This window comes from Staurois parvus, unplaced genomic scaffold, assembly GCF_062004578.1.
Source record: "Staurois parvus isolate SC_StPar_1 unplaced genomic scaffold, SC_StPar_1.0 ptg000673l, whole genome shotgun sequence".
Taxonomy (NCBI): Eukaryota; Metazoa; Chordata; class Amphibia; order Anura; family Ranidae; genus Staurois; species Staurois parvus.
Genome location: NW_028318469.1, coordinates 1,814,482 through 1,831,508, shown reverse-complemented (window position 1 = coordinate 1,831,508; position 17,027 = coordinate 1,814,482). Strand labels below are relative to the sequence as shown.

The following is a 17,027-nucleotide window of genomic DNA, read 5'->3' as shown; positions in this document are numbered from 1 at the left end:
GAGGCTGCGGACACACTACAGGACACGACCAGAGGCTGCGGACACACTACAGGACATGGCCAGAGGCTGCGGGCACACTACAGGACATGGCAAGAGGCTGCGGGCACACTACAGGACATGGCCAGGGGCCATTCACAAAGCGCAGCACTTCATGTGCAGTGGGCACCCGGTTGTGAAGCTGCAAGCTGTCACAGCCAGGTGCCAAACTGAAGATGCCCGTGCAAGGGAGAGAAGACGGCTGGTGAAAGCAGAACACCACTGGACTGAGGAACAGGTAGGACCGAGGAGCAGGTTCTTCTGCACAGTAGAGCCAAGCGGCCGGCCCGGTATTCTAACATGGCGGTGGCGGGAATACCGGGCCGGCCGCTCCATAAGACACACAGACCATTTTCCCCTATTTTTTTGGGGGAAAGAATGCGTCTTATAGAGCAAAAAATAAGGCAAGTACCCGTAATAATGAATAAGCCATCTATTTGGAGATATCCTGTATACAAACTGGTTCAAAATATAAATGGCTTCCCTTGCAATTAGCTTAATCGATACTGAGAAAGGAATGACACATGATGTAGTTTTATTGTAATCTAAATATTGGCAAGTGTCTTTTATTTTTTTTTTTTCTTTTTGCAACAGCTAATACCATAGATAAATAAATATTCCTGCTTGGCTGTGTTTAGTGTAACTGTATAACAACACACTGTGGAATACAAGCCCTTTCCTGTAGTGTCAGGAGGAGGGAGGAATAGTGTAGTTTGGTCAGGTAACAGCATACAGTTCATCCCCAGAGTCTCCTACAGAGACCCAACATATAAACTTGGATTTCCTCTTCTTGTACAGCATCTAATAAACGTATGAGGGAATTCAACAGACACTCCATTGTGCTGAGATGTGGAGCACAATTCAGACTCCTTTAATCCATTTACTGGTACAAAGAGTATCTGTGGGATGGAGGAAGAGATTGTCTGTTCTATTTCTCGGCTTGGTCCCATGTATATCGGAAACAATAAACTCGTTGTGCATAGTAGAAAATTCTGCTCTCAGCAGCAAAACATCTGGAATGGAACAGAGCACAGGGTGCATGGCCTGCACCCATTACACTGACATTAGTCACAAAACAGAAAGGATCCCTTGCAGCCCGGATGGTACATCGAAGTAACTGTTTGATCCCCATTGTTATTCACACCAAGAGAAAGACGTGAAGAACCTTGGTACAATACATAATGAAGGTCTTGTAATCTCTGAGTAAGAAGACTTGTGGAAGTACACATATACATTTCATGAATCCAAGACAAATCCTGCAGTTAAATTTCTTAAACTGAGTAAGACAAGTTCCTGTATTTGCACTATTTATTCAAATCTGATTTCTCTTTGTTGTTGAAGAATGACTAATACAGAAATTGAAAGACTCCACAAGCACTGATGGCTATGGTCGGTGTGGTCATTTGATCATGTGGTGTAATTGTGGAAGTTATAAATAAGTATCTTCACTTTCTTTGGAGCACAAACTCTCGCTGGACTGATGCACATTTAAAGAGTTGTTTTGGGTTCCTTTGGCCAAGAGAGGCTGTACCGGTTCCTGCCGGTGATCTCTGTTCCCCTCGGTTCCATTTTCCTTTCCATTTTTCTCTTTCACAGCCCCATTGGACTGGTCAGCTTTTCCCTTACTCTTTTTCTTTTCAACTTTTTTTTTCTCTTTTTCAATCTTCTCCCTCTCCCTCATCTCCTTACTTCGCTGCTTTTCCTGTTCCTTCTCTTCATGTTTCTGCTCCTTGGTCTTCTTCCCACTGCTTGCATTGGATGGGAGGATGATGGAAGGGGAGTGCACCAAAGGCTTATGGCCTATAGGGTCAGCATCACTGATCGCTTTGGCCCCATGCATACGGGAAGGGGATTTGCACTGCAGCTCACCAAATTCTTCCTTCCACTTCTTTAGCTGGATCAAATGTTCACGTTCCACATCCCGCTCTGTGATGGGCAATTCCACAATCTTATGGGGGGGGGGGGAAAAAGAGAATAAACATACATTACCCTCAGAAATATTGAACTTTTACAAATATACACGGAGAAGATAAAACTCCAGTCAAGGCAATTTTCACCTGCCTTTCTTCTTACCTCTATAAAGGCATAGTTGGCAGTAGTAGTATTTTTATGATAAGGCAGAATAGGTAACCATCTAAACTGACATTACAACTTGTCTACATGATATGGCCATTGACATTAAGAAGAAGCAGATTATAAAAAAAATAAATGGAAAAACATATAGCAATAGAAGTTAAATAACAAACTTGTATAGTATATAAGCCCTAACAATTAACTGTTTCTCAGTTTTGGATAAAGTAGGGAAAGGTTAAAACCTATATCAGCTTTTTTTTGGCAATCTGTCTCTCTTCATTTCCCGTCTTGGAAACCGAACAGGAAAATGTGAAAGTCTATACAAAGTGAGGTTTGAGTAAGTGACAAAGGTCACCAATATCAAGGCGATTCTCCAAAAAAAGAGACACAAAATAAAAACTTGACAAGTGTCCCTAACTCCATCTAGAAAGAAAAGAGAAATGTTTTGGCTAGGGATAAACTTTAAACATAATACTGACAGCATGTTGTTATATCTGGTAGATACATCAAAAATATTTGTTGATCCTGCCAGAAACATCATGAGCCAATAACTTCCTGTGCTGCAGCGTTACTAGTTATCACCGTTTCCAGCTCTCTCTGTGAACTCCAGAACACCTTCCATTTTTGTTGTGGAGCAAAGGGAAGGGTGTGTGTTCTCTGGTCTCCACACACTTCACGTCTTATCTTAGAGCGACAACCCTGCTTCTCCAAAGATACAGTACAGTGAGTGAGTGTTGTCATCATAGGACAGAAAGTGTCTTATTGGCAGAATCAGCATGTAAAAAATAAAATGAAGAAAAGCCAAAAAAAAAGAGAACTAATGCACCCACTACAACTAAGGACTGGCAAGTTGCAATATTGCAAGTATGCAATATATTATATTTACATATTACTTTCGGATAAAGTGCATTTAGTTTGTTTGCCCCCCTTAAGCTGACCTAACTGATCTCACCCCCACCCTCCAGAGATGCAGACTTACCAGGGTTGACTCAGTTAGGTCAATTAAATCAGTTCCTGCCTGGCCTATAGTAGATTGACAGTTGGGCGGGACTCTCCTCCTTTCGGGTGGAAAAAATATGACATCCTGGCAATCAGTGGTAAGCTGTCTCCCTCGGACTCAGTGCATCATTGATCAAGGTAAAGAGCCAATGGCGTTGGCTCTTTACCATGGGATCAGCTATGTCCGATCACAGCTGATTACATGTAAATAAATACTGGGTATCGGTATTTCCTTTCCTCAGCACAGTCACTGTCTGCGGAAAGGAAAGCCAATAACCAAGTTTCCAGTGACAGGGCACATTTACACTGATAATCAGGGCACTGATCATCAGTGCCCTGATGATCAGTGCAGCCCCATTAGTGCCAATAAGTGCAGCATATCAGTGCCCATCAGTGCAGTCTCATCAGTGCCAATCAGTTCAGTGCTGCCTATCAATCATCAGTCTCATCAGCTCAAATCAGTGAAGAATAATATTTACCTATGCAAATTTTTTATAACAGAAACTAAGAAAAAGGTGTTTTTATTTTTTTCAAAAATTTCGGTCCTTTTTCATTTGTTTAGAAAAAAAAATTAAAAATCCAGTGGTGATTAATTACCATCAAAGAAACCTCTATCAATCTGTCTCAAAAAAAATTACAAAAACTTAATTTTGGTACAGTGTTGCATGACTGCCCAATTGCCACTCAAAGTATGACAGTGCTGAAAGCTGAAAATTAGACTGGACAGGAAGGGGGTAAAAGTGCAAACAATAAAGTATACTTATTTGAAGAACTGATATAAAATAGAGAAAACTCACTTCTTTGACCAACCCAGGACAAATTAAGCTATAATGAAGCCTGTCTTTTGCACCATACAAACCTATAGATACATGCTGCGGCATTACAATATCTTTGTTGTATCTTCTTCTATTTTATTGTCTGAACATTTGCTGTAACCTGGGGCCGTGAACCAGTCTCTCTTTTTTATGCATTTGTTATCTTGACAAAGTTAAAACCAAAAAAATATATTGAAAAGAAAAAAAAAAGGGAAAACTCTGTAATCATCTTTGGGCCAGCAGATGCATCACTATTGACCAGTGAAATTCCACCAAAAGAATCTTAGGACCTACTGTACTGTTCCTTTACATATATAACATGCTCACCTCTGGGATAAGAAAACCTTCCTGCATGTATTTTGGATCAATTGCTCTCAACTTCTCCATAGTTTCATACTGTCCCTGACATGATTTGAGCTTTTCGGTGGAGCCAATCGTATACTTAAGAAGGATAAGTGCAACTCGAAAGATGATTTTTACACCTGTAGATACAAATAAGTGTATAACAAATCAAGAATTTAAAAAAAAAGTGACAGTTTTAACATTCGCTATTATTCTGTTAAACTGAAGCAATGTACCATAAAAAGATAGCAATCAAAACTATGCCTGAAATATTAACACAATTCCAACCCTTTAACCTACATACAGAGCTATGTAAACTATTTCGATTCTTGAAGGCCAACAATAGCAACATGTTATCTCATGCACGAGGGCAGCAGGAGATGCCATCACAGTTATAGGGACACATGAAGCTGTTGTATCAGCTCTGTGACATGAGAATGGATTTTTTTCCCAATGGAGATTTTACTTCAGCAAAAGGAAATCTGATTAGTTGTTATTGACTATGGCACCTTGTACTTAGTGCTTTGTTACTTGCACTGTTTTTATGGCAAGGGTTTCAACAGAAAGTGCACCATAGCTCTATAGGAAATCAGAGAGTAAAAACCTTTACATATAAAAAGGAATGTTTTCTTAACACAAAGTTGTTGCCACTGCTCACGTCTCATTCTGCTAATTCTAGTTTTCTGGCTGTCAGGCTCACGCTAGGGCTTCCATATTTTGATTATGTATGCAGAAAAACACTTCTAACTTTGCTGATCTTTTGCGGAGTACAGTAGCTGAAGATTTACATAGACAAGGGGAGTAAACTACACATCACCACCACCACCACCACCACCACAATAAATTCCTCAGACTGACTTTATGTATATTATCTTGTATGCGTATTATTCAGGATTTCTATAGTACCAACAGTTTTCACAGTTCTTTACAATATACAGGGAGATGGTACAGTTACAATACATTTCAATATCAGAGGGTTATTAGTGTCTTGGAAATTTGCTTTCAACGAATTTCTCCTTACCGTGAGTACTCGCAGTTGGATGCGCAGAAATCCCCCATAAAGCTGTGCGAACTTCGCTTACCACGACTACAGCTAAACTCCACGATTCCTGCGCCTCCAACTGGTTTAGCTCTGTTGAGATGTGGGGAAAATGGAGCTCCCGTTACCCAGGAATGATCACATGACACTCTCAGGTTGCAGTTGGAATTCGCTCTGAGACTGGTTTCAACCCCAGCCTCCTGTTTTATTACAAGCACACACACGCCCCCCCACGCAGGGGGGGGGGGTCAGGTCAATCCCCTCTCACAGAACAATGTATAGGGGGTGTCTATACACAGAATGTACATCCTGATTGGAGCGTAGCCTTTCCTTTTATCTATACTGGAAACCAGTTCTCCCCTCCCCTTTCCCATCATTTCCATGCTATCAGCTCCTACTAGTATGTCCATTCCCTGTACAAGCATCCCTTAGATTAAACAGTGTCAGTCTGTATCTGAATGGGCCCGATACGATCTTTATTAAAACACATCCATCCAGATACAGTTCAGGTCAGTAGTGGTTTGTAAGATATACATGAGCCTACACGCGGAGTTCGCACTGCCCGGCGCCTGGCTATACGAAGTCCATGTGGTACTATGCTGCTGATATGTGGATACAGGCCCGCGGCCTACCGCCGGCGGCATTCGCGTCGAATGCCGTGGTGGTATACACGCCGGTCTATAAGCGCAGATCTGCCATCTCATCCATTACCGAGCTGAGTACTGTAATACATACATTGTACATGCGCATGGCCCAATTGCAGCCTTCAGAGCTTTAATTAAGCCACACGAGAGACATATGGATAACACTAATATATGACACATTTAAAGTTCAACCTGTAAATAGAAAGTTTCCATGACATTAGGGTCCTGCTTGTGACAGCTTACAATATAATAGTATCACTGTCAACCATTTTGGGGCCACAGAGGCCCTAAGTCTAAACAAAAGGGAAAAATAAATTATGTACGCATACGTGTTTTTACGCATTTAAAAATGCATGTATACACAAGTATTTTTTTGAATATTATGCTGGAACTTTGTTTCTACTGGTGACTTAACCATAAAGTTGGAGTGTTAAAAGTTCCATCCCATCTGTACACTTTAGGCTTTGTTTACATGGCCATGAAAAAAAAAATATGCATGTACAAGTGTTTAATTATGGACTTGAACACAGCTGCATTGTTTTTAATGAAGGAATGTAAACAAGCAGTGCATTTGGATTTGTAACATAGAATCCAAAAATCTGTGTCTAAGAACATGCTTTTTACACACGTACTCATATAAAAACGCATGTACAGTTGTGTTCAAAATAATAGCAGTCAGACATCACTAACCTGATCAATCACTGTTTTTGGTAGAAATGATATTGCTACATGTCAAATAATTTACTAGCAGGTGTAGTAGAGTAATAGAAATCCAACAGACCCAACAGTCATGACATGCATGCTGCTGATTCTGTGTAATTGAATCACTAATTGAAAGGGGCATGTTCAAAATAATAGCAGTGTGGAGTTCTATTAGTGAGGTCATTCATTCTTTGAAAATCAGGTGGCAATTATTGCCCTTATTTAAGGAAGGAAGGCAGCAAATGTTGTACATGCTGGTTACAGTGCATTTCTCTCTGAATTTCTGAGGAAAATGGGTCGTTCCAGACATTGTTCAGAACAGTGTACCTTGATTAAAAAGTGGATTGGACAGGGGAAAACATGTAAAGAAGTGCAGAAAATGATAGGCTGCTCAGCTAAAAGGATCGCAAATGCTTTAAAAATGGCAACCAAAACCTGAAAGACGTAGAAGAAAGCGAAAAACTACCATTCAAATGGATAGAAGAATAGCCAAAATGGCAAGGACTCAGCCAACAATCAGCTCCAGGAAGATCAAAGAAGGTCTAAAGTTACCTGTGAGTACTGTTACAATTAGAAGACGCCTATGTGAAGCCAAGCTATCTGCAAGAAGCCCCCGCAAAGTCCCACTGTTGAAAAAAAGACATGTGCTGAAGAGGTTAAAATTTGCCAAAGAGCACATTGACTGGCCTAAAGAGAAATGGAGCAACATTTTGTGGACTGATGAAAGTAAGATTGTTCTTTTTGGGTCTAGTGGCCGGAGACAGTTTGTCAGACGACCCCCAAACACTGAATTCAAGCCACAGTACACTGTGAAGACAGTGAAGCATGGTTGCGCAAGCATCATGATATGGGGATGTTTCTCATACTATGGTGTTGGGCCTATTTATCGCATACCAGGGATCATGGATCAGTTTTAATACATCAGAATACTTGAAGAGGTCATGCTGCCTTATGCTGAAGAGGAAATGCCCTTGAAATGGGTGTTCCAACAAGACAACGACCCCAAACACACCAGTAAACGTGCAACATCTTGGTTCCAGACCAACAAGATTGACGTTATGGAGTGGCCAGCCCAATCCCCGGATCTTAATCCAATAGAAAACTTGTGGGGTGACATCAAAAATGCAGTTTCTGAGGCAAAACCAAGAATACAGAAGAACTGTGGAATGTAATCCAATCATCCTGGGCTGGAATACCTGTTCACAGGTGCCAGAAGTTGGTTGACTCCATGCAACACAGATGTACAGCAGTTCTCAGAAACAGTGCTTATACAACCAAATATTAATTAAGTGATTCAAAGGAAAGCAAAATCTTCAAACATTTTTCAGTTTATATATTGAATGTTTGAGTTTGTAAAGAAGAATACAAACACTGCTATTATTCACTTTTCTTCAATTTTATTAGAGGAACAACACAAATTTGATATATTTTTCTTCATGTTTTGATTTGGAATAGAATGTGTAGTGTTCCCAATGCATTTGTGTGTATGGAAATAAAAGCTATCAGAAGGATTTTGATCTTTAATCACTTTTTTAACACACTGCTATTATTTTCAACACAACTGTATATGCATTTGTAAATGTGTAAATTAAGGGCTCTTTCACACGTGAGTTCTGTTTCCAGATGAAAAACGGACACCCATGCATTTCTATGGACTAGCAGATGTAAACGGATGATCATCTGTTTACATCCGTTAATGTTTGCATCAGTTAACATCAGGTTTTGGGGGGTTTTTTTACCGTTAGAAAAACTTATTTTTCTTCCATCAAAAACCCCAGAATGGACAAAAAAATGTATGTAAAAAACGGACATGCGGTTCGTTTGTGCATTGGTAAAGGATGTAAAAAAAAAAACAGATGTAAACTGATAAAAAACTGATGTGAACTGGTCCATTTTTTTCTTGGAAAAAATGTGACTGAACTGATGAAAAAAAAAAATGGAACGCCCGTGTGAAATGACCCCAAGTCTAAACAAAAGGGAAAAATAAATGATGTACGCATACACTTTTTTACGCATTTAACTGCATGTATACATACGTATTTTATTGAATATTATGCTGGAACTTTTCTCCTAGAAAACACGTGTAATAACAGCAGTAAATTTTTTAAGGCTGTCTAAATGAAGCCATTGGTATTGAAAGACCAGATCAGCAATGAGGGTGCAGTAGTCATAGGGATGGTGTCACAACAACTGAACATACTGAATATATCTGATCAAAGCAAACTGCCTAAAACAGAATAAATATAACAAATCACCAGCACACAAGAATTTTCCACACTCCAACTTTATTGTTGAGTTACCAGTGGAAACAACAATGATTATTTTTTTGCATTTTTCTATCACAGTTGTGACCAGAGTGACTTTGGGTGGGGGGCCCATGGAACACAGCCCCCTTTGGAGAGGTGGGGAGACCACTGTCTCAGCTCCCCATATTCCTATTATGTGTAAGTCACCCTGTGCCTGTTAGGGGTACAGGATGATCTGTCCTAATATTGTGTAGACATGTATAAGTGGGGGGTGGGGGTTGTCCATTGTTCACTACCAGGTGCTGCATCCCATTGTTCTATTGTGTGTCTTGAGAGCAAACTGTTATGGGATATATGGGTTTGTGTATTGTCTATTGCCACCTGGTGTATCCCATTGTTCTAATGTGTTTGTACTGGCTTGGTGAGGGGTGTTTCCGGCAACCCTTCCCCCTGATGGGACGGCCTGCTGATGTGTTTCCTGTTACTGGTTGCATTTCCCCGCCCTGTGTATATATCTTGTATCTATGTTAAAATAAAGCAGTCTATTTCCTGTTTTTCATACAAGTCTGGTGCTGTCTCGTCTTGTATGGCCAGCGGTGGTGTCCGTGGATTCGTGTTCGGACAGGGAAGCGGGAGTCTAACGGAAATACCCAAGTGCGGTCTGGGTCCAGTTCCGTTACAACAGTGGAGTTTAAAACATTTGATATAGTTACATGCCTGAATTACTGTTGTACCCAAATGGGCACTATTTTTACTAGTGCTATTTAAAGGCCAACTCCACGGAAAAAAAAAAACAAAAAAAAAAAAAAACAACAATATCCCAGTCTTCACAAGCTGACTTCTCATGTTTAAAATGTCACTAGTTCTGCCCATCTGCCATGGCTCTTGTAAAGCAAAAGAATTGTCTTCTGTGGTAGATTGTCCATAATCAAATGCAGTGATCTCCAAACTGCAGCCCTTTACTAGCCTTTATCTGGCCCTTTGGGGGGCAATATCATTGGGGGGCAATATCCCTCCCAATGATATGAGACACTATTCCTGCCACTGACACCAACAGTGGGTCTTAATTCCTGCCACTGACACTAATGATGGGACACTATTCCTCCCACTAATATCAATGATGGGGTACTACTCCTCCCATTGACACCAACAATGGGGTACTATTCCTCCCACTGATACCAATGATGGGGTACTATTCCTCCTCCTACTGACTACCAACCCTGAGGCCATGTTTATGTTCACAGATAGTCGGCCCGGGACATTTTCTACCCCCACTGACCTAAATCCGGCCCCTTAAAGTCTGAAGAAGAGTAAACTGTCTCTTTCTTTGAAAGGGTTGGAGACCCCTGATGTAGAGCAAATAATTGGGAAGCTGCGATGCAAGTGCTTGGCATTTTTCTTATGGCCTTGTGGTAGAGGCAGAGATGCAAACTACTGCAGGGACATCCTACCATAAAAGAAGGCAGGTAATAAAGCCCCTCAGGACCCACCCAAATCAGGAATATGTTGAGTGAAGTTGGTCCTAAAGTGCTTTAACAGTACAATAATAAATAGTGGTAATTACGTTTGGTGGCTCTTTCAATGCAATTATTTGGAAATGTGTAGCTTTTGCCTTTTTTTTCGGTTACATTTATTTTGACCAACATTATCATGTGAATATGAAATATATAGTGGTTGATTTACTAAAACTGGAGAGTGGAAGGAAAATCTGGTGCAGCTCTGCATAGAAACCAATCAACTTCCATTTTTTTTATTGTCAGTGCTTAATTGAACAAGGTAGAAGCCAATTGGTTTCTATGCAGATCTGCACCAGAGTTTGCACTCTCCAGTTTTAGTATATTAACCTCATAATCTAAAAGATTAGTAAAAGAAGAGATTGTGTACTTTAAACTGGGTAGTCACTGCTTACATTTTTAACATAAGTAAACAGACGTGAGCATGCATACCACACATACATGAGGGCATACCTCACTGGCAGCAGCTCTGAATTCCATGAGAAAGCCATCACCCCAAAGGAGAACTGACTTTCCTGAACGTGAGGATGACTTGTAAGTATGAAAAAAGTGTACTGCCCATAGCAGTGTTTCTCAACCTTTGTTCAGTCAAGGCACCCTTTAAAATTATGGACATTCCTGAGACACCCTTTAGCATTATAGACATTCTTGAGGCACCCCATTCTAAACGTGGGTGCCTCCAGACTGCCCATAATTTTAAAAGGGCTTCCCATTCTAAAATGTGAAAAACTATTCTAATAGTTTTATATAACACAGCAGCATCCACACATGTAGGGCACCCAACATTACAGGTGATTTATTCTTCCAAAGCACAAAAAAAAAAAAAAAAAAAAAAAACTTTTGCACACTGGTACTGAGTAGTTTTCCAGTGTTTCTCTTATCCCTAAGTTTTTCTCCATCACTGAGCTAATGTGACCCCAGCACCGATGGAGAGGGGCAGGGGATGGTCAAACTAGGATGCTGTGCAGGCAACTGACATCCTCCTTACCAACTGATGATGTCATTGGTTGTCAGGATTCCGGCGGCTAGAAGGTTGTAATGGTGCACAATGAAAACCTGTGGCTTTGTGTAACTAAAAGGCAGTCTTGTATACAAGTTTTGGGCAACTTGTAAGCATTTTGCCAAGGCACCCTTGAAGAAACCTCAAGGCACCCCTGGTTGAGAAAGGCTGTGCTATAGCATTAAAGAAACAAGATATACCTGTGCTCAAATCCCAATAGCTTGTACATGCATTTATCTATATATATATATATATATATATATATATATATATATATATATATATATACATACACACACACACTATTAAAAAAATTGCCCAGGTACTCATTAACCAAGAAATACAAATCCAAATCCATACAGATCTAAAATAAACACAGAGAGGGCACTCACGGGTCTTGAAGCTGAGATAAATCAAAACAGGCATTTATTGGCAACATTTCAGTGGAGCTCAGTCCATCTGTTTGAGAAAGATGGACTGAGCTCCACCAAAATGCTTACAAAATCTCTGTTTTAGAGGGCTGTGTGTGTATTGAAACCCAAGACATAAGCTGGGTACACAAGGTCCAGGGGGTCCCTCTGTCAGAGCACAAAGGCACAGTGGGAGACCGCTGCACTAACATCGCTTAGTTAATACAATGATCTCTCAGTTTTTTATTTTTTTGTTCCGCCTGCTGGGTTGAAAGAAAAAAAAAAACTGAATGTTGAATGTGAGAACCAGGCTTAAAGTGAATGTAAAGGCACATTTTTTTTTTTAAATAACAAACATGTTATACTTACCTGCTCTGTGCAGTGGTTTTGCACAGAGCAGCCCTGATCATTCTCTTCTCGGGTTCCCCACCAGCGCTCCTGGCCCCTCCCTTCTGCCAAGTGCCCCTACAGCAAGCAGTTTGCTATGGGGGCTGCTGCTCTGTGTGTCCATTCACACACAGACACGGCTCAGAGCCGACCGCCCCAGAGATGCAATTGCTTGAAGACATTTGGATTGGGTCTCACGCATTGTTTATCAAGGAAGTATATCCCCCAGAGAGCACAGTAAGTAGGTGAATCCTTTAAATGTAAATATTAAAGTGTTACCAAACCCACAACAGTAAAATCAGTCTGTATATGCAGTAAAGCATGCTTGTTATACTCACTGTGGAACCAAAGGGGTTAATCCTCTGTCTTCTCTGCTCCTCCCCTTTTTCAAGCTACTACTCTCCTGATAAGACATATGGTGTGGAGTCACTCTGCACATGCTCAGTTTGGTGTGTATTGCTAGAGAGGTTTTTTTTTTTAATCCTCTTGGGAGAGTGCAGACTGTATATGCAGTAAAGCATGCTTATACTCACTGTGGAACCTAAGGGGTTAATCCTCTGCATTGTGTAAAAAGGCTGTTTGATCCTTTCTTCTCTGCCTCTCCTCTTGTTGAAATGACCACCTGATACAGACTGAACCCGTGGTCACATGTACATGCTCAGTTTGGTGTGTACTGCTAGAGAGGTTTTTTTTTTTTTTTTCTTGGGAGGGTGCATGTGATCAGCACAGGGCCAATCATGGCCAAACTGTCCACAGAGAGCGTCAGAGATTTCACATCCTCCTAGAGCAGAAAAAAAACTCCTCCTACAAGCTTTAACCAGTGCTCTGCTGAAGTCACAGGATTGCTCTAACTGCTGATGAGAAAAGGTATTTAGCAGTTTATATTTACTAAAATAATTGCACTTCCATGTTGTGTGTACTGTGGGAGATCGGATATAGTGAATGCAGGGTCAGGGGTTTAGTATCACTTTAAGAATTTAAAGAGGATTGTCTAGTATTTTCATAACCAGAACAGCCAGCTTACATAATTAGGTACAGCATATGTAATACCACTTCAATTATGTGGGGATATATTTGAGTACAGAATATCATAATACTAATAGTATTTGTAGTACCTAATTTTAATAATTTTACTTGTTTTTGATGTGTGTCCTTTAAATGCCAAAAACAGAAGGGGTGAGACACGCACAACATGTGCTAAATGACACTAGCTAGAACAGACACACTGTGCTCCTCTCTTGTCCTGGAAAAGCATGTAGAGACAAGCAGCGCTAGTCACACACCCTATAATGAGTAACAGCTTAACAGCTCCTTGCAGCATGAATCCTGCCCGTCTAACAAGGCCACCGCACGCCTCACACTCTGAGCTGGCAGTACACCGAGAATGCCTGGGTGCACACAGCATAGTGCATCAGATTTGAGTCATAGAGGCAGTCTCACTGTAAGCCAAAAAATACCCCTTTTATTCCCAATTTTACTCAATCCGCTTTACTGTACTTCACGAGTGCACTTCATTAATTCACAAGGCAAGTCATGGCTAAGTCATGTCACCTAGAAGGCAATATTTGAACCCTCTCCAGTCAACCTTCTAGTAGAACTATACACAAAACTTTTCCCCCCATTTGTGGATAGAGTAAGGGAAGGTTATGACCCCTGTAAGTTTATTTTTTGCCATCGGACTCCCATTGGGGGACTTACCTTCACTTCCTGTCCCATAGCCAAAACAGAAAAAGAGATCTCTGCAAATTAAGAAAACTCCTTGGGAAGCCCCAGGTCACCAGAACTAGTGTCCCCATTGGAAAATTTACGCTTTATTACTTTTGTGGGGACAACCCGAAATGTGGGATTTCTTTTGCTTTCACTTTGAATGATAATGGTAAGCAGGATAAATAGAGGGGGGTGAATCTCCCTAACAGGGCCACGGCCAGAAATAAATACCTAATATGTTCTAATCCCTCTCCACTCTATCCATAAGTAAACACTTTGCTTTTAGTTATACATTAACTTTGATTTATGGGTAGCACAGTGGCTAAATGGTTAGCGTTTCCGCCTGGTAGTACTAGGGTCGTTGGTTCAAATCCCAACCACGGCACCACCTGCCTGGAGTTTGCATGTTCTCCCTGTGTCTGCGTGAGTACTCCGGTTTCCTCCCACACTCCAAAAGACATGCTGGAACCTGTCTAAACTGTCCCTAGTATGTATATGTATGAATGTAAGTTAGGGACTTTAGATTGTACACCCCTTGAGGGTTAGGGAATGATGTGAATGTACAATATATATGTAAAGTGCTGCGTAAATTGACGGCGTTATATAAGTGCCTGTAATAATACTAATTTAAACGTGCTAACAATATACCTAGGGGTACATGCTTTCATAAACACTTGGTTTTCTTTCTCTGGCATGAGCAAAAAGTATTGCCTACATTTGTACTATCCTGCTGCCATTGATGGCTAACATGGTACATCACTTGACATTTAAAGACATGAAGCTTTTCAATACAGCTGCAGAGAGTTGAACTAAATAATTACCGTCACAGAAAAACATGTCCCACACTCGTAAAACAGAACTCCAGGGAAGTGTCCGCGAAAATGCGCACATGAACCATTCTGTCATATACAAGATGGGGTCAATCTTTTGCTTGCTCAGGTGTTTGTAGGCCACTGCAGACACTTTTCGAAGCAGTGCAAACAGAATCCTTCCATCCAACTGAATCGCTTCCTGGAAAAAAAATGGTCAAAGCTCACAGTGAAATAATTCAGCATAAAAAGTAGAACTAAAAGGCAAAACTTAAAAAAAAAAAAAAAAATGAGTAAGGGAGAGTTATAACCCGTGTGGTTTTTTTGCAGATATTCCCCTTAAATGTCCCATCTCATAGCCAAAACAGGAATTGAGAGGGACACCAGAGCCAGTGTCCCCATTGGAAGATTTTCCTTCTATTCCTGTTCTGGTGAAAACTGACAATTTGGAATCTTCTTTCACTTTCATGGTTGGTGATAATGGCCCATAAACCTTTCTATGGACAACCCAAAATTTTGGGTTCTCTTTTACTTTCAATAATGTTAAAACAGAACAAATAGAGAGGGTGAATCTTCCTAACCGGGGATAGACAGCAGTAAAAACCTGACAAGTGTTGTAATCCTTCTCCACTCTATCCAAAACTAAAAAAAGATTGCCTTTAGTTATATTTTAAAGTAATTAATAGTGAATAAGCAAACATGAAAATATCATGTATTACATATGTAACAGGACTCCGACAGCAGACAGAGGTAAACGCAGTGCTATATGCATGTATATATTCATTCATGTAAAATGGAATATCAATTATGTAGAATATGGTAACGATTGAACAAAAACATATAAAACGTTAAAGTATAAGTAACAGCAAAACTTTTTTTTTTTTTCCTTAGTTTTGGATTGAGTGCAGAGGGATTAGAACACCTGTCAGTTTTTATTGCCGTCTGTGCCCCTCTTTAGGAGATCCACCTTTTCTATTTGTCCTATTTACGATTATCATTGAAAGTTAGGGCAGCACAGTGGCTAAATGGTTAGTACTTCCGCCTTGCAGTACTAGGGTTGTCGGTTCAAATCCCAACCACGGCACCACCTGCCTGCAGTTTGCATGTTCTGCCTGTGCCTGCGTGCGTTTCCTCCTGGTACGCCAGCTTCCTCCCACACTCCAAAGACATGCCAGTAGGTTAATTGGCTCCTGTGTAAATTGTCCCTAGTATGTATATGTATGAATGTACGTTAGAGACTTTAGATTGTACGCCCCTTGAGGGTTAGGGACTGATGTGAATGTACAATATGTATGTAAAGCGCTGCACAAATTGACGGCGCTATAGAAGTACCTGAAATAAATAAGTGAAAGAAATTTTGGGTTGTCCCCAGAAAGGTAATAGAGGGGGAAGTCTTACAATGGGAACACTCGTTCTGGTGACCTGGGGATCCCCAAGGAATTCCCTTAATTTGCAAGGAATTTCTCTTACTTCCTGTTTGGCTATGGGACAGGAAGTGAAGGGATATGTTTGCCTTTAGTTATACTTTAACTTTCTGTTTAGGAGAGCTTTTTTTTTTTTTTTATTTAGGCTGCACACTGTAATGCACACTGGAAAAAAGAAGAATCTATGCAAATCATGTATTATTAGGAAAGAATCCAGTTGGGTTTGTGCAAACAGGAATTGGCACGAAGACAACATTTTTTAAGATTTGTCAACAGACATTCCGCATATTAGAACAAGCATCTAACATTCACACATTAACAGCAAATATAATGCAATGTAAAACTTGTTCTTAAGTGTTAATCTTGAGTTTTACATACAAAACACCAAAAAAAAAATAACGAAAATAAAACGGCAAAGAGCAACACGTGCTAAATGCAGCTGAACACTAAAGACCATAAGTGAATTGAACACACCATGTCCCTTTGTATATAAAAAACCTCCCACAAAAAACAGTGAGTTGTGTTATGCACAAGTATGCATCCAACAGTGGTCCTTGAACAGTGACAAGGACTATGAGCTGTACAGAGTGTGTACTGTTCAGAGAGGTAGTGGTGCTGGACCGCCAAATTATGACATTTCTCAGTTAAGCAATATTTACATTATAACACTTGCTCAACCTCTCCTTACCAACAAAATTATAGCAACCACAAACTCTGATAGATGAGAAAACAGAACTGCCAAGAATGCCTCTCCACACCCGTAGAGCTAAGGATCATCCAATTAAGCCACATGACAAAATGAAAAATTCAACAACAAAGGGCTGTGACAAGGCAAGTTTCTAAAACAGCATGCATTTCTGACTCATACAATTAAAAAAAA

General features: G+C 40.4%; 1 protein-coding gene across 1 annotated transcript in view; it reads right to left on the bottom strand.

Annotated features, from left to right (window-relative positions):
* Positions 1-566: 566 nt before the first annotated feature.
* Positions 567-17,027, bottom strand: part of TBC1D10A (TBC1 domain family member 10A) — a 92,793-nt gene continuing 76,332 nt past the window's right edge. The window contains exons 7-9 of the mRNA XM_089652222.1: positions 14,736-14,925; positions 4,251-4,405; positions 567-1,984 (exon numbers count right to left, since the gene is read on the bottom strand). Coding sequence (XP_089508348.1) covers positions 1,466-1,984; positions 4,251-4,405; positions 14,736-14,925 — 864 coding nt within the window. The 3' untranslated portion in view covers positions 567-1,465. The remainder of the gene's footprint in view (positions 1,985-4,250; positions 4,406-14,735; positions 14,926-17,027) is intronic.